This window comes from Cibotium barometz, chromosome 8 (genome assembly GCF_041138505.1).
Source record: "Cibotium barometz isolate CiBa-2024 chromosome 8, ASM4113850v1, whole genome shotgun sequence".
Lineage (NCBI taxonomy): Eukaryota > Viridiplantae > Streptophyta > Polypodiopsida > Cyatheales > Cibotiaceae > Cibotium > Cibotium barometz.
In genome coordinates this window covers 12,655,606-12,675,536 of record NC_141053.1, presented here as the reverse complement: position 1 = coordinate 12,675,536, position 19,931 = coordinate 12,655,606, and the positions used below count along the sequence as shown (strand labels likewise).

General features: G+C 42.9%; 2 protein-coding genes across 2 annotated transcripts; both read right to left on the bottom strand.

The window, feature by feature from the left end:
• Nucleotides 1–5,979: 5,979 nt before the first annotated feature.
• On the bottom strand, nt 5,980–8,355 carry LOC147635919 (putative pentatricopeptide repeat-containing protein At3g01580). The gene has a single exon (XM_086802044.1). It carries the CDS (start codon nt 8,353–8,355, stop codon nt 5,980–5,982), a length of 2,376 nt encoding a protein of 791 aa, XP_086658170.1.
• A 7,779-nt stretch (nt 8,356–16,134) lies between these two features.
• LOC147635918 (pentatricopeptide repeat-containing protein At3g53360, mitochondrial-like) lies at nt 16,135–18,990 on the bottom strand. The gene has a single exon (XM_086801316.1). The coding sequence runs from the start codon at nt 18,855–18,857 to the stop codon at nt 16,776–16,778; it is 2,082 nt and encodes a 693-aa protein (XP_086657442.1). The 5' UTR covers nt 18,858–18,990; the 3' UTR covers nt 16,135–16,775.
• Between the last annotated feature and the right edge of the window lie 941 nt (nt 18,991–19,931).

Genomic DNA, 19,931 nt, shown 5'->3' with positions numbered 1-19,931 from the left:
GAGGAGCTACCACGTAGGGCAACTAGGATTTTGAAGTTGCCAGTTGGGAAATTATTGCCAGTTGGGAGATTGTTGCCAATATTACAGCATGGCATATTTGGAGAGCTGGATGCACGGAGGCTACTGAGGGCGTCCAAGTTTTTGAGACTCAGTGTATTAGCACTATATGGGGTGATATCATCCATTCTCTCATGGCTACTTGTGCTCGTACTTAGGGGTCATCTCGTTCTTGAGCAAGCAAAGCGCGTTACATTTATGCGGGAGCATGTCATTTTATTTTCCTTTAGTCCCACAGGTCTTTTATGGCACCATGATGCTCCTCAGTGGGTTGAGATCACCTTACATATTGGGGTGATTCTATTCTATTCCGGCTTATAGCCGCGTAATTATTATATGCTTTTTTCATACTTAATAGAAGTCTCTTTCCTAGAAAAAAAAAGTTATAGAAGAGTATTCTTCAATAAACTCCATGCTTGAAAGGGAGAAAAAGAAGTAATGGTGGCATGGGAAAACTAGGATGATATGGTCGGTGGGACAAAGGACCATTTTTCATAATTTAAAATATTGTTGTAATAATACCACATCCGTAAGTAAGTTCGTACCAATCTTAGGAATGTACTAATTGTAGCCACGATTATTAGAGATATTTTGACTTCTTATGGCATACCAACTTTTAATAGCGTGATGGTTCGATAAATACAAGGCTTCTCTAAATGTAATCTCTTTTTGTTTTGTTTTTTTTTAAAGAGGGGGATTTTATAGGAAACTAAAAAAATGTAATCAATTCAAGGTAGTTTTAGGGATTTAGGATTCACAAATAAGGGGTTTGAGGGGACACAAGTGCTATGTGGGGGTTTTAAACAAAGGTAAACCCTGGGCTAGAAATTTGGAGGCTCACTTAGAAGAGCGATCACGTGAGGTGACAAGGCAATGGGGTAGTGAGCGGTACTGCCTTTTAATCTACACGTGTTGGGCGCATGCGCTTGTACGTCGATGGGAAGTCAACTTGCACAAGGTTGCATGCTTGGGATTACAAGTCCTTGGCAGCAAGGGGTGGTAGAAGTTGCAAGCAAATGGGGGGATTGGGAGGTCAACAATCCGAAGGAGATGAAGCGGCTCTGTGTGAAGAGGAAGGCGGTGAGAGTGTGAGGAAGAAGAATGTCCTAGACTAGATCAATGCAAAGCTTAGCTCATAAGCCTTGAATCGAGGGAAGAAGGTATGCTTGAAGGTTAATCTAGAGTTGGTTTAGGAATTAGGTCGAGCTCTTCTCTCTATGCATTGTTATTATCTTTTGCCACACGAAAAATTACATGCTAAGGCTGAGGTGGGTAAGTGGCTTCAAGAGGATATTCTACATGATAGGGTGGTTTTGAATGTGTTCTACCTAGGCAAGGGTTTCTTCAATGTTATGTTTTTAAAAGGGCAATATATTTTTGAATTATTTGGGAAAGCTCCTCTTTTCATGGGGTAAGGCTGGTGCATGTGTTCCCTTTTGACCCTTTGTTTGATGTGAATAAAAGCCTTCAAGAGTCTTGTCCGGTATGGGTAGAAATAGTTGGGCTCCCTCCTTGGCTTAGGCCTGCACTTCAGGATATTGCATACTCATTGGGTCCGGTGCCACACCTTCCAAATGATGATGCTGGGCATAGGCAAGCTAATAGCGTATGTGTATCTTGGAATACTAAGATTGAAACTCCTAAAACTATTGAGGTTGATTTAGGAGAATTAGGAAAATTAGAATTGGGTTTGAAATTTGGTCCGTTTCCGGGAGCGTGCTTTAAATGCAGGGGTTTTGGACATATAGCTAACAAGATCTTTCTTTTATTTCAAAGAGGGGAATAATTACAAGAATAGAAGGGGAGGTTCTTACACCTTTACACGTAAGTCTGATGGGGAAAATGAGATAGGTGAAAACAGTGCTAAAAAAGGTAGATTTGGTTACTAGTCATGGGAAGGAAGTAAAAGGGAAAGATAAAATGTAGGACGGGGAAGGGGGTCATTCAGAAGGGGAGGGGGTTAGAGTAAAAGGGAAAGTTAGTGTCAGGCAAGCCAAAGAGGAGACTAGAAGAACCCATGTTAAACCGGGGGGAGAAGAAAAGGAGAATAAGTCTCAAGGTAGCTTGAGCCCCCTGATGTATTATAATCCTTATAGTCGAGGAAAGTGGCACTTCCTCTATTCAAAGGTTCAATTATTAGGTAGAGGAGACTTGGAAGGGGATTGAGCAGGAGGATTTGACATTAAGTGAAGTTGAGGAAGTTGACATGGTACCTAAAATTGAGTTGTCATGAATAAGTCAATAGATATTTTTGGTTGTACATGGATTGTTAAAGGTATTAAGGATAATACAAAAGAATGCTTCTTTTGGGGGGTTAGTTAAAGAGTGGGGGTTATCTATTATGGCTATACAAGAACATAACCTTTTTGGGACTAAAACTTTAAGAAGAGAGAGGTTTAGGGATTGGGTGGTGATGTATGGAGGGACGAAGGCTGGGTATAGGGGTGTTATGACTATAGTCAGAAGTGATCTGAATGCTACTATTATAGCCAATCATCCTAATGGTAGGATCCTTGTGATGGGAATCCAAGTCAGTGGGGAAAAAGTTTGGATAGTTAACATTTATGGTGCTCATAATCATATGATTAGGAGTGGGATGTGGGATTGGATTGTCAATTTGAACATTCAAGTTCCTTGCATCATTTTGGGGGATTTCAATATGGTTAAGAAATAATTAGATAGGTGTGGGGGAAGCACCATTCTGATGGGTCACGAGAAGGGAAAATGGGAGGAGTTGAGAGGCAAAATGGGATTGGTTGATAGTTGAAGCGTGGGGGATTTGAGAGACAATCCTAGGCATACCTACTTTAGCCTCCAATATATTAGTTCTTCTTCTAGAATTTATAGAGTGTATTTCAATCAACAAGCCTCATGGGTCCCTCATACTTTGAGGGTTTATATAGACTCTAGCACAACCATCTCTAACCACATGCTCTTGAAATGGAGCTGGCACTCAACTAATTGGGAGGAAATTGAATTGAACCAGTGTCCTACATAGGAAGTTGAGAATTAATAATCTTTTACTCAGAGATGATCTCTTTGTTGGATACACTGAGGAAGCCATTGGAAGACTAAAAAGGAGAGGTATGTCTGATGGATCATGGAGGCAGTTTGATAATGAGATGAAAGGAATCATCAGAGCTATTGGCAAGATGAGAGCTGAGGAGAGGAGGCAAGAAAGGAAGAATTGGGCAATGCAATTGGAAAGTCTACAAAAGGAAAAGACAGGTTGATAAACTTATTGTGATGATAAAATTAATCAATATTTCAGATGCCAATTTGGATTGAAACAAGATGATGATAGGTGTGCTAGAGAGGAGGGGAACTGGGCAAAATGGAAAACATTCAATAATAGAAGGAAACTAGAGAGATACCTTTTTAGGCTTTCAAAAGGGAGAAATAGTAGGGAAGTGGTGGGGAGAATTTTAGATGACAATGGGAAACAACTCGACAATGTTGAGCAAATTGCAAGAAAATGGATAGATTTCCTTAGTTTTTGAAGGAGAACTTCTCCGATAGGAGGTTTCAGGCATAAGGTACCTCAAGGAGAAGCAAGTGGATCATACATTTGTGGCTTTTGTAGAAACATGTGGAGACCAAACCTACAGTCAAAATTTGGCCAAAAAAGGGAGACATATTGGAAAAGCAAACTCCTAGAGGGTATACCACTGAGGCTATGATGAAAGTTTGCACCCAATTGGGCTATCAGATTTCTTGGGGGCAATCCAACTTTGTTTTAGAGGATGATAGATGGAATCTGTTGTGTAATCTGCTAAATGAAGTGAAATGTGGTAATTAGAGGGTGTGTTCAGTTTGTAGTCTTGGTTGGTGTAAAAGATCGAGTTGTATAATCAGTTCTGAGGTAATATACATACTTTTTTTTTTCCGAGAAAAGATCCTTTCATTAGTTATATAAAACGCCCGAAGGGCTACAAAAGATCGCTCCTGCTCCTAAGAGAGAGAAGAGCAGTGAATACATCATGGCAGCCCGGGAGACTCTCCCCAGGTGCTGCAAAATACAAGCATCAGTATAAATAACTGAGCGGCTAAATCATACAATAGGGGGGGGGGGAAGAGCCAAACAGGTGGCCTGTAGTGCCAACGGGGGGATCCCGTGTGTAAGGTGTAGAACGGCCCACAGCGCCAAGTGGTGTGAAAGGCCTGGCGCCGTAAGATCGCCTCATCCGAGTCTCCCCGGATGCGGTCGTACTGTCCTCGCAGGGTGTGGATCAACTCCTGCCAAATCCCACGAACAGTCTTTGCTGGTGGCTCCAATCTCCCCTCAAAGGCCGTAAAGCACCGGGCCCTCCAGGTGAACCAGATGGTGAGGCTGCTGAGGAGCTCCCATCGTAAATCCCTCTCCTGTGTCCAGCTGGCGGACGAGAAATCCGGTGCCGGAACCAGGCGAGGCTGGCCCAGTAATATATATACTTATTATTGGTCCCAAAAAAAAAAAGAATATGTTAGGTGGTCAATAAGCATTGCTAGCCCTCTTTATCTGTTTCATCAATTGTATGTGTGCTTTTTTGAGTCGAGTTCACAGTGCCACCCTTAGACTCGAACAAAGAAACACTTTTGCCATTAGCTTCATCAATCACCACCCTTAGACTCGAACAAAGAAATACTTTTGCCATTAGCTTCATCAATTGCCACCCTTACACTTGCATAGAGAAATACTTTTGCCATTAGCTCTTGTTTTCAAGAGTAGTTTCACTACCCACCTTTAAAGCATTGCCCCAAGGACCCAATATGGCTACGAAGCATAGCAACGACTTACCGTTGTGAGAAGCCCAAGTACTGTGGAACTTGCCCACCACGTTTCACCCACTAAAAACACTATATACTCCACCGATTTCCAAGTAGGAATTGCCATACCCACATTGGGCGTAAACTCAAACAAATACTGTTAGGTGATGGTTCGTATCCCCCCAAGACTATAAATGCTGATTCCTTTGACAATGTGCACATATCTTTTGGCAAAACACAACAGTAACATTGATTGAACTAGTGATCTATTCCAATTTTATGCAGCCATGATGAGGCGTGTGGTTGTTACTTTCAACCAACTCAACAAGTTTGGAGGAGATATAAGATTGTTTAATGTTCCTTCTTATTGTCATTTTCTTTCTTGCTAAAGACTTAAGGATCCGAGATTTTCCACTCTCGCTCATGGAAGTAATAACATAAAGTGTTCCACCAAAGATCTAACAAAATAATGATAATAATAAATTTTTATAGTAAGATAACATGCTCAGTGGATCAACAAATCTCCTAATAGAAAGTGAAGCAAGTAGAGGCAGTGTTTCTCTTTGGTTGGAGCGACAATGTCGGTTAATGCATTTTGCATCCCGATACAGAGAGTTCAATATTTCATAAGTAAGGAATCGTATATTGGACACCTATGTGCAGCATGACCTTGGTGGTACTGAGCCACACAGAGAACCTATTAGCCTCATTGGGATCAAGCATCCTTGTAGTGTTTGGGGACTCACTCCTGACATTGACTCAGTCTTCCAAGACTTTGAGGCTTCACCCCTTGGCGTTGACTCAACCTTCCTAGAGACTTCCCAAAATACCTTCACAGTTTGTGTTATTTTCCAAGTAGAGATCCTGCTACTCAGTCAACAATGTTGCTCCTCTCCAAGCTCGACCAACAGGGAGTAAGAGAGTTTAGAGCCCGTCTGACCAGCTGTCCTTCGGCTGCCGAAAGTGGGATTGGATCCACCTTCACAGTTTTTCGTGCAATGTGAAGCATGTGATTTGAGCCCATAGATCTTTTGAAGACATCAAATGGCTTTGAGTGTAGCAGGGGGCTTAAGTAGCTCTTAGACATTGGTTAGCATTAAGGGTGCTGATATAGTGACACTAAATTACAACTGTAGCAGGTGCCACAAATGCTTACTTGGGGGTGCCTGATCACGCTCAATCCAGCTCTGGCCAAGCTTCCCATGCACCTTCTTTTAGCCTGATGTTTTCTACCTCGGCTGCACACTCATGTAGCCCAGCATTAGCATAGATGTTTGACATCAAAACATATGCAGCTGCCTGCTTGGGCTGTAGATGAACTGCATAATCAAATGCTTGTTTTGCAAGCTTTAAATTACTATGTATACGACATGCACCTAGCAAGCACAACCAAATGGTTGGATCAGCCTGCATTGGCATTCTCCCTAACATGTCCTCCACCCTCTTGAAGTCCCCTGCACGCCCAAGCAGGTCTACCATACTGCCATAATGCTTCAAGTCTGGAGTTATGCCGTGATCCCTAATCATAGATTCAAAGCACTCAAGTCCTTCGACAACAACACCAATATAGCTGCAAGCTGAGAGAACAGCCGTGAAGGTTACTCCATCAGGCTCAAGGCCTGCCAGTTTCAGCTTCTCAAACATGTGCAGGCTTGCTACAGAATTTCCTTCTCCTGCATGTCCAGCAACGCAAGCATTCCATGACACGATATTAGGTTCCTGAAGTCCATCGAAGACTGCCTGTGCATCTACCATGCTTGCACAACTCCCATATGCATGAATAAGAGTGGCTGCCACAGAGGACATCCATTCATGCCCAGCAGAGACAACTTCAAAGTGAAGCTGTTTGCATATTCCTAAGCTTCCTGTTTCACTGCAGGCTTGGAGAATGCACACAAGTATGATGGCATCCAGAGTCACATGCTCTTCTTGCATCTGTCTGTAGAGAAGTAAAGCCTTCTGCCCTTGACCTTGCTCAACATAAGCTGAGAGCATTGCAGTCCATGACACGACATTGCGCTGCGACAACACATCAAACACACCCTCTGCATCTACAAGGGCACCACACTTCCCGTACACATTCAAAAGAGTAGAACAGACACTAGCATCCGATGCATAGTCCATTCTGCAGGCATCCGCATGCAATGCCCGCCCAATTTCCAAAGACATTGTTTTAATTGACTGTCCATTCACAGCATGAGCTGCTTCTTTCTCTGCAAAGATGCAACATGCTTGAAGGGCAATCAAAAGTGTCAGCTGGTTTGGACTCATGCCTTCTTCTTGCATCTGCCTGTACAACAATAAAGCTCTCTCTCCTTGGCCCTGCTCAACATATGCTGAGAGCATTGCAGTCCATGAAACTGCATTGCGCTGGATCATTACAATGAACACATTCTCTGCGTCCGATACAGTCCCACACTTGCCATACATGCTCACAAGGGTAGTGCCAACAAGGACATCTGATGTGTGGCCCTTACTATAGGCATCCGCGTGTACTCCCTGTCCAATGTCCAAAGACATCACTTTGGTTCGTCTCCCCTTTACGATAAATGATTCTGCCTTCTCTGCCAGGTTGCCACATGCCTGAAGGGCAATCACAATTGTGAGCAAGTTTGGACTCATGTCTTCCTCTTGCATCTGCCTGTACAACTGTAAAGCTTTCTCTGCTTGACCCTGCTCAACAAATGCTGATAGCATTGCATTCCATGACACAACAGTGCGCTCAGAAAGTGTGCTGAACACATCCTCTGCTTCCAAAACTGCCCCACACTTGCCGTACATACTCACAAGGGTATTACTGACGAAGATGACCGATGCAAGGCCTTTCCTGCGGGCATCAGTGTGCAATTTCTTGCCCTGTACAAGGTCCTGTATGCTGCCGCAAGCTTTGAAGAGGTTGACAAAGGTATGACTATCTGGCTCGACACCATCCTCTTGCATACATTGATACATTTTGAGGGCCTGCTGCCAGGAGCCGCTTTCCACATAAGCAGAGAGAATGGCGGTCCAGGAGAAGACGGTACGGAAGGGCAATGTATGGGATATTTGGACTGCATCTTCGATGGCACCACACTTTGCAAGGGTCACCACCAAGTAGCCACCCAGCAAGCCAGTCAGGTAGGGCCTATGATGGGCAATATGGGCATGGACGCGATTGGCGTGAGGGAGGGCCTTCCTCTTGATGCATGCCTTGAGGAGAGACATGTATGTGTTGTCGGAAGGGGATATATGCATGCGGGAGAGGACATCCAGAGCCCTGTCCAGACGCCCTTTTGTGCACAGAGATTGAAGAAGCTCATCATTCTGTAAACCTCCACTCCCCGGACAAGACCCACTCTTTTCCTGCCTCTCATGTTGCCCACAGCTTCTCTTAAGGCCTCCATCCTTTTCCCACCTCTGAGAGAGAAAGAATGACCTCTGAGAAATGAATAATGAAAGATCTCCCTGCTGTTTTCGGCTTCTTGTTGCTTGTTGTGGTACTCGATGGGTTTCTGATGCTGCTCGGAGCGGTAGTGATGATGGACGATTGGCAGATCGCAGCAGAAAACGCATTGATTTTTCACATTTTACATAATTCATTCAAACCTCACCCTCTAAGACCTTTATTTAATATTAATATTATTATTATGGCAATTGAATTTTAGTTATGGTATATATATTCACTCAATTTTCTTATGTTTTCTTGCAAGAGAAACATACATCACAATAGGACTTGACCATGTAGCTAGAGCTACCATAACAACCCACTTGTTCTTCTCTAAAATCAGTATGATGATATGTAAGAGGTTCTCACAAGCCGCTTGCCAAAGTGGAGGGTGTTGCGTGTTTCCCAAATAAGGTCACTTGCAATAGCTTTTAAAACATGTCATTCGTCAGTTGGGTTCAATTTTCTTGTGTCTTCAAGAAGAGGCTACTTCTAGTTGCATCCCCACATTAAATGTATGATTGATTCTTGAGAAGTCCAGCAAAAGGGGCACATGGGATTCATTGGCATCCATTTAGAGAGAGTCCAATAGAGGGTTTATTCTTGGTTGGCAATTTGAGGTGAAGCACCCTCCACACAAGCAAGTTTGAGCCTTGCTCCAAATGCAAACCTCGAGCCAAGGATGAAACTAAAGGTAACATATTCACTCTATTGATCTTGGTGGCATTAATTAATTAAATTAAGGTCCACCACCTTAGGAGTGATCGGTCGCTCCCAGCCCTTCCCTCCTTGCTTTCTATCATAAAGAGTAAAAGAAAGCATATTCAATAGCAGCAACAATTGCATCTCCATTAGCTAATGCTTTCGTATCCCAAACTCCCCCACCTATAAGCCTCCTCCATGGCCCATGTGCCAAGCCATGATGTCCTGCTAGCATAGAGATAACGAGAGAGAAGAAAACATAGAGAAGGCCTTGTTTACCCAACTATGTCCTCCTAGTCTATGAAAATCTCATCCCTATTGGAGGGCATGTTAGGAGAGCATTTGCATGTGGGAGAGGCCAAGTGTGTGTCCGCGCGAGAGGGGTTACTGGGCTGTATAGATTTTTACTCCACATGTGGCGGGGGCATGCGCCCGTACATCAAAGGGAGGTTGACGAGGTTGGGGGTGCATACTTGGAATGGTCTATTTGTGGCAATAGGGGGTGGTAGAAACATCGAGCGAACGGGGAGATTGGGAAGTTGACAATCTAGGAGAGATGAAGCGGCTCCGCGATGAGGATGGTGGTGAGTGTGCAAGGAAGAAAAATGTGCTAGACTGGATAAACGCAAGGTTGAGTGCTCAAGTTCAAACGCGAGAGAAGAAGGTATGCTTGAAGATTAACCCGGATTTGGTTAGGAATCAAATTGGGCTCTTCTCTATGTGCAGCAGCATTGTCTTTTGCCCAGGGAGGCCGCCTACAAAGGTGGAGATTGGTAGGTGGCTCCAGGAGGATGTCTTGCATGATTAGGTGGTCTCCAAAGTCTTTTATCTAGGTAAAGGATTCTTTAATGTGCTATTTGTTAAGGGTCAGTTTGTTACGGAACTCTTGCGAAAGGTCCTCTCTTCTTAGGATAGAGGTTAGTGCATGTGTTTCCATTTGATCCTCTGTTTGATGTTAATAAAAGTCTTCAGAACGCGTGTTGGGTAGAGATTGTAGGACTCCCATCTTGGCTTAGGCCAGCTCTGTGGGATATTGCTTACTCATTGGGTCCGGTTCTGCACCTTCCAAATGATGAGGCTGGGGGTAGACAAGCTAATAGTGTGTATATTTCCTGGAACACCACTAGAGATACGCAAAAAACGGTCGAGATTGATTTAGGGGATTTGGGAATCTTAGAATTGGGTTTAAAATTTGGATCCTTTTCGGGAGCCTATTTTAATGTGAGGGCTTTGGATATATAGCTAAGAACTATGTAGAATAGCCTCAGGGCAAAGGTGAGGGGGAAAAGGAGGTAAGAAAAAATAATGTTAAAAAATCTGAATCAGTTGCTAGCCAGGGGATAGAAGCTAAAGGTAAAGAGAAAATGAAAGATGGGGGTGAGGGACAGTCTAAAGGGGAATGGGTCAGTGTAAAAGGGAAAACTAGTGTCAGACAGGCCAAAGAGGAAGCCAGAAGAAGTCACTCCAATCAGGGGGTAGAAGGAAAAGATAGTAAATCTCAAGGTAGCTTGTGCCTTTTAATGTATTATAATCCTTATAGCCCTTTGAGGGAGGGGGGGAGTGGTCCTTCTGTAGAGCAAAGGTTTGATTATCAAGTGGAAGAGGCTTGGAAGGGGATCCAAAAAGAGGATGTGGCAATAAGGGAAGGTGAGGAAGTTGATATGGTCCTTGAAATGGCTTTATCATGAATAAGTTACTAGGACTTTCAGCTTGCATGTGGAATGTAAAAGGATTTAAAAAAAAGAATGCTGCTTTTTGGGGGCTAGTTAAGCAATGGGGATTTTTGGTTATGGCTATTTAGGAGCATAATCTTTTTGATAATATCTTTAGGCAGGATAGATTTAGGGATTGGGTGGTATTGTATGGGGGGGCAAACTTCGGGTGGTACAGTGGTGTTATGACCATATTAAGAAATGATCTTAATCCTAGCATTATAGCTAATCATCCTAATGGCAGGATCCTTAGAGTAGAAATTTTGGTTAGGGGGAAAGAATCTAGCTCATTAATATTTATGGGGCTCATAATCACAAGATTAGGAGCGAGATGTGGAATTGGATTGCCAACATGAATATACAGGTCCCTTGTATCCTCTTGGGTGATTTCAATATGGTTGAAAGACTAGTGGATAGGTGTGGGGAAGTACTATTCTAATGGGTAAGGAAAAAGGAAAATGGGAGGAGTTGAGAGGTAATCTGGGATTGGCAGATAGTTGGAACTTAGGGGATTGGAGAGATAACCCTAGGCATACGTATTTTAGTTTGCAATATATCTCATCGTCTTCGAGAATTGACAGAGTGTTATTCAGCCAACAAGCTTCATGGGTTCCTCACACTTTGAGGATCTCCATAGACTCTAGCACTGCTATCTCTGATCATATGCCCTTGAAATGGAGTTGGGCTGCTACTAAGGGAGAGGAGATTGAACTAACTTAGTTTTCCACTAGGAAGTTGAGAGTCAATAACCTTCTTCTCATGGATGACTTAATTGTTGAATATACAGAGGAAGCCATTGGGAGGTTGAAAAGGAGAGGTATGTCAAATGGATCATAGAGCCAGCTTGCCAATGAAATGCAAGGCATTATCAGGGCTGTTGGCAAACTGAGATTTGAGGAAAGGAGGAGTGAAAGAAAGATGTGGGCAATACAACTGGAGAGGATGCAAATTAAAAGACAGACTGGGAAACTCACTACTGAGGAGATTAATCTATAGTTTAGGTGCCAACCTAGATTAAAACATGCAAATGATAGATGTGCTAGAGAGGAGGGAAACTCGACTAAATGGAAATCCTTCAATAATAAAGGGAAACCAGAGAGATGTTTGTTTAAACTTGTCAAAGGGAGGAATAGTAGAGGTCTGTTTAAACTTGTCAAAGGGAGGAATAGTAGAGAAGTGGTGGGGAGTATTTTAGGGTCTACCCTTAGCTTGAAGGAGGACTATTCTCAGAGGAGATTCCAGGCAAAAGATAAATTGCTAGGATTAATCAAACATAGTGTGGACCTTCACAAGGCTAGATGGCTAGAGAGGGATGTTGATGTTGAGGAGTGTTGGGTTGCTCTCTTGAAATTGGGAAGGGACAAAGATCCTAGATGGGATGGGCTATCTGTGGAATTCTTCATTGCCTTTTGGCCATCCCTGAAGGATATTATTGGAGAAATATGTAGAAAGGCCTTCAACTTTGGCAGCCCTACTCATACTTTAGCAAGGGCTGCCTTGATGCTTCCCAAATGTCTACACTAGGATGAAACATGGTCTGTTATGGTAAGGGAATTAGTGGTACATGCTAAAGGTATGTGGCAGGACTTGGGGTGGAAAGACAAATTGTTCTCTTATTGACCTCTTAAGTTGATAGGCTCTCCTCTTTGCAAGATGATGTGCAAGAGGTGGAAAGATGGTCTAAGCCTTATGACTTGGGATGGGGGATGCAGAGTGACAGGAAACTTTATATTCAACCTGTGGATTTGGTGGACACATAAATTCAATCCTTCCTAAGGGCTACTTGTTGATAATAACTATGCAAAGAAGCTGAATAATAAAGGTCTAAAGACATTGAATGATTGTTGGGATTGGGGTGGAAAAAGTTGGACCAATTAACTTTGGAGTTCCATCTGTTTGCTAGGGAGAGGGACATGATGACTCAGGTGTTGGTGTAGATACAAAGTGGGTGGTGCTCCACTACTGCAGATGAATCATGTTGGATCAAGAATTGGGCTTGGTTTAATGGGGTTAAGTTGGCAAATGGCAAAACTAGAGACCTGTACATTGAGTTGAGGAAAGGAGAGAGCAATGTTAAATATTGCAACAAGATTTGGAGAGTGAGCTGGAGTTTTGGCAGTTGGAAAAAGAGGTGGAAGAAGTTGTTGGATCTAAACTGCTACACAAAAAATTCACTAGTAGATGTTGCCCTAGGTGTAAATTTGCATTGGAAAATGGAAAACATGCATTTTGGGATTGCCCAACCATCATAGGTGCATGGGGTAAGATTGGAAAGTGGGTTGAGAAATGCTTAGGAATCCAAGGTTACTGGGGTGATTGGATCCATGGGAAATGGGCTTTCAATGATGACACTGTAGAGATACTGTTTAATATTATCAGAGCCTGCTGTGGGAAATCTAGACCACTAGGAATGAAGTTGCCTTTTAGAATTTCTCTCTTGTTGGTATTGATGTGACAGATGTAATGCATAAATGTATATGTATGTGCTAGTCTATAATGAGTGTGAATAAATTGAGAAAAGAGGGGATGGATCAGTTAATGCTAAAACTACAGATAAGCATCTCTTGATTCAGGCCTCTACTTGGGGGATCTTCAAGCATACTAGGGTAACCTAACCCATGGGACTGGTTTAGGATAGTTCTTGATGTAAATGGTTCAGTGGTGTACTTAGCTTTCAGTTAATACATATACTTATTATTAATTCCAAATAAAAAAATCATCCTTGTTTTTTTTTGGTGGGGGGGGGGGTTAAAGCTTGTGCATTCCTATCCCCTACAAACCATGTTTTCCTACTTGTTTGACAGCAAAAATAGGACTTGATCTTGGTGTTATTGTGAGGTTGTGGATCTAAGGAGGCTTATGCTTAATGAACAATGCCATGATTAATAGACTCGCTAATTAGAGACTAATCACAAAACTTAATGCAAAGAAGATAAGCTAAACAAGGCATCATTAATCTCATCAATCATATTTCACCGTGTGTGAGTACATCATTATATCGCTCCATGTAGAAGCATCTAGATCCACTTTCTTCTCCTTGATTCTCTCAATCATCCCTTGTGGCTTCTCTTGCCTACATCATCACTTACATCAAGCTAGAAACCTACCCCTTGACTTTGGCATTCACTTTTCTTACATTTACACTCACATAACCTTTGATCGATTGAACAATTTCCCCTTTTACATCCATAAATTTATGTGTCCCATGCACCTTCTAGATACATCCTCCCTTGATAGAGAGCCTTCACGTGCTAGAGGACCAAAGAATACATGTGAATGACCATCATTCCAACAGTTATATCCACCACATAAGTGCCTGAGAGGTCTTGTTAAATGAGAGAGAGCTACTCCATGCCAATGTAAGGCTCCACACATGAATTGAAACAAGACTCAACCTGCAAACATATATGACAAACAAAAATCCAAGTGCAAAACTAAGAAGAAAGACTCCCAACACACCCTTGGGTCCAATTTGCCCTCTCCAGATGTCTCTCCTTCTCATATGGAGTATTTATATCTTTTATTCCAAAAATAGACCCATGTAGCTATTCATAGTTTGCTCCATTCAAATTTGGCTCTTCTTTTACAAAAATAAACCTTCATGCCTTGTGCACTACCTTCTCATAATTTGCCATTTGTTCAAGTCAAGAGCTTGCCTTAGCCCTGTCGAATCATATGTCGTTTTTCCTTTAAGCCACAATTGTAACTTCCCAATGTGGGTACGCTAGCTCGTCCGTCTTGTGTCCTCACTCCGTTGTCAGACCGGAATGCTCCTTTTCCAATGGGGTTAAGGAAGAGCTCTCTTAGCCTAGATGAAGGCATATAGAGATTCGTCTTTGTGGTGGTTCTCTCTCACAAAAGGTAAGGGAAGGTGGAGGAAGAAGACGAAGCTAATGTAAGAGGAAAACCTACAAACAAACCTATCTAGCATGCATCCATTAGCAAGCAAGATTCAATAGCAATAGGGAAACCTACAAAAAACCTATCTAAAATGCATCCATCAACCAAGATTCAATAGCATACATGCAAACAAAATAGAGAAGAGAAGAGCTCACAAGCATTCCATTGTAAGGGAATGAATATGTATTCCTTAGTTTCAAAAATGACTTAGATACAAGTGACTCGTTTTCACACTAAGGCTCAGCTAAACGTAAAAATGACTTAGATACAAGTGACTAGTTTTCACACTAGGCCATAGCTAATTGTAAAAATGGCCCGCTCTCTATTATTAGTTAAGCAAGTACATACATGAAATCCTTGGACTTTCCCTATTTGACATTAAGCTCATGGTAAGGATACTTTAAATGTTCCAGCATCATCTTAAAATAGATAAGTGCATGTTCAAGTGAGTAAGATGGAAAAGAACCTTACAATAGGTCAGACAAGTAAAACCATGCTAACCTATGAAGTGGTTAAGATACCTCCTTCCTAACACAATGACCAAATCCTCACTTAGGTGGAGATATTACATTACACACGTACAACAAGAGTTCAAGGTATTACATTACACATGTGCAACAGGGGTTCGGTGTTTATACTTTATCATGTGGGCTCAATGAGCAAAGGTGGAGAACCCCATGATGAAAACTTGGATGCCACCACCAATGGCTTCACTGGTGCACTTGTTTGAGCTTTGACCTTCTAGCTAGTGAGTTGAGGTTGTGGTGTAGCGCACAAGGGTGTTATGGAATTGAGGTGATCCTTCTAAGTCTAGGGAGAATCTTTGGGCACCAAGAGAGTGTACGTGGCTCTTCTAAGATTAGAATTGATGGGGGTGAGACCACCGCGCATGGACTTGGAGAGGAACATTCACGATTTCTTGCAAGATACAAGTTTACATCCAATGAAAAACTTACCTTCAAAACAAAAGTTATGGATTGAGAATTATTTACCACGATCAGGGTTGTTGAGGATGGTGTGAGGTGTGGGTGGCCTAACAAGCTCCATGTCTCCCAAGACAAAAGATTATGGCTAGCATTGGTGTTAACCAAGGTTGGCCATATAGCTAGGTGGTCTTTCTAGGGAAACTCTAGCTCAAGTTGAGCAGGTTCTATAATTGTTTCTACCTCTAGGCCGAATTATAAAGGTTGGCTATACAAGATTTTGTACGCTTGGGAGTCTACGGCCTCTTTGGTTCTTGTTTTTTTGGAGGCATTCTCTCTTCGTTTTTCGTTGTTAACCTCTTATTTATTGAATTCCCCGTCACCAACCTTGAATCGGTAGTGATTTCTGCGGTCATTGAATTGGTAGTGATTTCTGTGTGACTGCAGCTCGCACAATGTTCTTTTGAAACATGCATGGGGCATCAAGAATGATGTATCAATCATGTCTTCAAAGGTGATGTGCATATATCCTGGTACGTACCTGAGATGATGATAATAATACAGCTGGATTAAACAATGGGAACTTGTAGCAAGCATGAAAAGTCTTTCGTTCAGCTGCAAACGAGAGAGAGAGAGATGATACAAAGAAACACTAAGAGATGATACAGCAGGGATCAAACACTAGCAGTTTATGGACAAAGAAACAGAGTAACAGGGAGGATAAGGTAAAAAAACGGAGGGAGTCATTCATCAAAATGAGGTGTTGAGGCTCTTCTTGCTGCAAACATGGGAAATGAAGACCCCCTAACATGGCTCATCCCAACCAGTTTCAAGTTTGTCCTCAGATTGTAATGCTAGATTGGCACCATCCCTAGCACGCTCCAATGCAAATCTCCCTGAACCCCTTCACACGTGCCCGAGCTTTAAGGAGTCTTTTAGCTTGTTGGCAAGCTCTTGGCCTGATAAACATTCTTAGCTTGTAAACAAAGCAATCATTTATGTTAGAATTTTCTATAATGCATAGGGACTGCCAGATCCGATCATTGTTGTAAGCAGGTCATACTTGTATTTGAGCAGCCATGATCTATCATGCCTGACTGCTGACCAAACTCACACCATTCCTTTGCCTCTCCTAACAACATAATCCACAAGATCCTGTGTGTGGAAGATGCCATTTCTCAAGCTTCTTTGCAGGAGAAAGCTTTTTCTGTGGGTGCTTGCGATCTCCTCAAATAGGTGGGTATACTTCCTGCTCGTGCTCTTGCCAGGCTTCCTTTCATGACCTTTCTGTCTAGAGTTTGGTGCACACTCCTACAGCCCAGAATCAGCATAATTCATTGACATCAAAATATACGCAATAGACTGCTTGGGCTGTAGTTTCACTGCATAATCAAATGCATGTTTTGCCAGCTCTAAATTGCCATGCATACGACATGCACCCAGCAAGTGCAGCCAGCTGGTCAATCCGGCCTGCATCGACATTCCCCCCAACATATTCTCTACCTTCTTGAAATCTCCTGCACGCCCTAGGAGATCTACTATACTATCTAAGTGCTTAGGATCTGGGGTTATGCTATGATCCCGGCTCATGGACTCAAAATGCTCAAGTCCTTCAGCAACAAGGCCAGTACGAGTGCAAGCTGAGAGAACTGAAGTGAATGCTAATCCATCAGGCTTGATACCTGCCAGTTTTAATTTTTCAAACATGTGCAAGCTTGCTACTGCATTTCCCACTCCAGCATGACCAGCAATGCATGCAGTCCATGATACAATGTCAGGATTACAAAGTTCATCAAAGATGGCCTGTGCATCTACCATGCTTGCACAAGTGGCATAGGCGTGTATCAGAGGGGCTATCACAGAGGTAACCTGATCATAACCAGCTGAAACAACGTCAAAGTGAACCTGTTTACATATCTCCAAACTTCCTACTCCACTGCAAGCTTGCAGAGTGCAGCTAAGTGTAGCATCATCCAGGGTCACACCCTCTTTTAGCATCTGTCTGTACAACCAGAAAGCCTTCTCTTCTTGGTCCTGCTCAACATATGCTGAGAGCATCGCATTCCATGACACAATGTCACGCTGGGACAGCTCTTTAAACACATCCTCCGCTTCCACAATGGTCCCACACTTGCCATACATGCTTACAAGGGTGTTACCAACAAGTCCGTTTGATAAGCAGCCATTCCTCTGAGCATCTGTGTGCAACGTCCGTCCAATTTCCAGAGACATCATCTTGGTTGATTCTTCCTTCTCTGCAAGGGTGCCACATGCCTGAAGGGCACTCACAAATGTCAAGTGGTTTGGACTCATGCTTTCCTCTTGCATCTGCTTGTACAACAATAAAGCTCTCTCTGCTTGGCCCTGCTTAGCATATTGTGACAGCATAGCATTCCATGACACTACACTGCGTCTGCACAATGTAGAGAACACCTCCTCTGCTTTTGAAACGGTTCCACACTTGCCATACATACTTACAAGGGTGTTGCCAATAAAAATGTCCGATGCATAGCCCTTATTGTGTGCATCTTTATGCAATGCCTGTCCTATTTCAAAAGCCATGACCTTGATTGATCTCCCCTTTGCGACAACAAGAGAATCTTCTTTCTCTAAAAGGGTGCCACATGCCTGAAGGGCTATCACAAACGTCAGCTGATCTGGACTCACCCCTTCCTCTTGCATCTGTCTGTACGACTGTAGAGCTCTCTCTCCTTGGCCCTGCTCAACATACGCGGAGAGCATTGCATTCCATGACACGGCATCACGTTGGGACAATGCAGTGAACATATCCTCTGCTTCCCCAAGTGCCCCACATTTACCATACATACTCACGAGAGTGTTCCCAACAAAGACATGGGATGTGAAGCCTTTCCTGCGGGCATGGTTGTGCAATTTCTTGCCCTGGGTAAGGTCAGGTATGCTGCCACAAGCTTTGAAGAGACTGGCATAAGTGAAAGCGTTGGGCTCTACACCATCCTCTTGCATGCATTGATGCAATTTGAGGGCTTCCTGCCCGCAGCCACATTCTACATGAGCAGAGATCATGGCCGTCCATGAGAAGACACTACGGTGAGGCAATTTACAAGATAACTGGAATGCGTCATCGATGGCACCGCATTTTGCAAGGGTCACCACCAAGTAGCCGCCGAGCAAGCCAGTCAGCTGGACCCGATGATGCGTAAGATGGGCATAGACTCGCTTGGCATGAGCGAGGGCCTTCTTCCTGCAGCATGCCTTGAGGAGGAAGAGGTAGGTGTTGGTTGAGAGGGATGTGGGCATGCGGGAGAGGACATGCAGCGCCTTATCGAGCTGCCTCTTTTCGCAGAGACTGTGAAGAAGCTTCTCGCCATGGTGGTGGCTATCATCGTCATCATCGTTGTTGTGATGGATCATCCAGTCACCGCGGCTTGTATTGCTGGTGGTCCTGCAGCCCGAGGGACGGGTGCTCCACCATCCTGCCCCTGTCTGTTGCTCGCCTCTTCTTCTCCTTGTTTGAACACTGCAACCTTCTTCCTTAGGAATTAGTTAATGTGTGCCTTGCATCAAATATTATTAAGGTCAAGACCTTAGGAGGCTGGTTTTTAGAAGATTACCATAGCACATAGTGTCATCATTTCTTCTATTTGACATTTTTTTTTGGAACATGGAACAATAGTGTTATATATATATATATATATATATCCAAAAAAACTTTATAACCAACTTCATCGAGTTACAAAATCATATCCACAAACTCTATGCCCTGCTTTACAAGTCCTTGTTAAGTAAACTACATATCAGATTCCACCTTTCATCTTCCAACACAAAAGAAGACTTGTTAAGTAAACTACATATCAGATTCCACCTTTCATCTTCCAACACAAAAGAAGACTGCCCCTAGGAAATTTGGTATCCCAGTTGTATCCCATGAAATGTATATATAATCCCTAGGCTGGTGCTTCTATCTCTATTGACTTCCCCTACTTGGAGTGGCCTTGTTGATCGCTCTCCATGCATGGTGGCTTTTCCATTTCAAAGTGATACCCTCGTATGCTCAAGAATAGTTTACCATCATCCCTTTTTGCATGAGTACCATTAATTATTCATAGGTGTGCTTAATGGCTTCCCATTATAGATCAGAATGAAACTTCACTAGGTTGATAAGCCTCTAATTGGGACTGTATGACCATCATAGGAAGATGTCACCTTGTTCTTTCATGATTTTTCTTCTTAAAAAGGAATCCACTTCTCTCTCTCTTAATATGAGGGGGAAAAGAGGCTAACACTACTATTTGAAGGAGAAGATGCCTAAAAAAACTCTCCATGTGGCATCACCAAAAGTCAATGTGTGTTCTCCTTTTATATTTAGTAAGATGGAATACTCTTCCTACCCTTAATCATGAGTTGGGGGCATGAATCGTGGATTCACAGTTTTAATTAACATGCAATTTATAACTTGGGTTGTTTTTAGCTTTAACCATGTAGTCA

Bases quoted from the DNA above. Each gene is read 5' to 3' on its own strand.
- LOC147635919 (XM_086802044.1), bottom strand. From the start codon at position 8,355: ATGCGTTTTCTGCTGCGATCTGCCAATCGTCCATCATCACTACCGCTC.
- LOC147635918 (XM_086801316.1), bottom strand. From the start codon at position 18,857: ATGATCCATCACAACAACGATGATGACGATGATAGCCACCACCATGGC.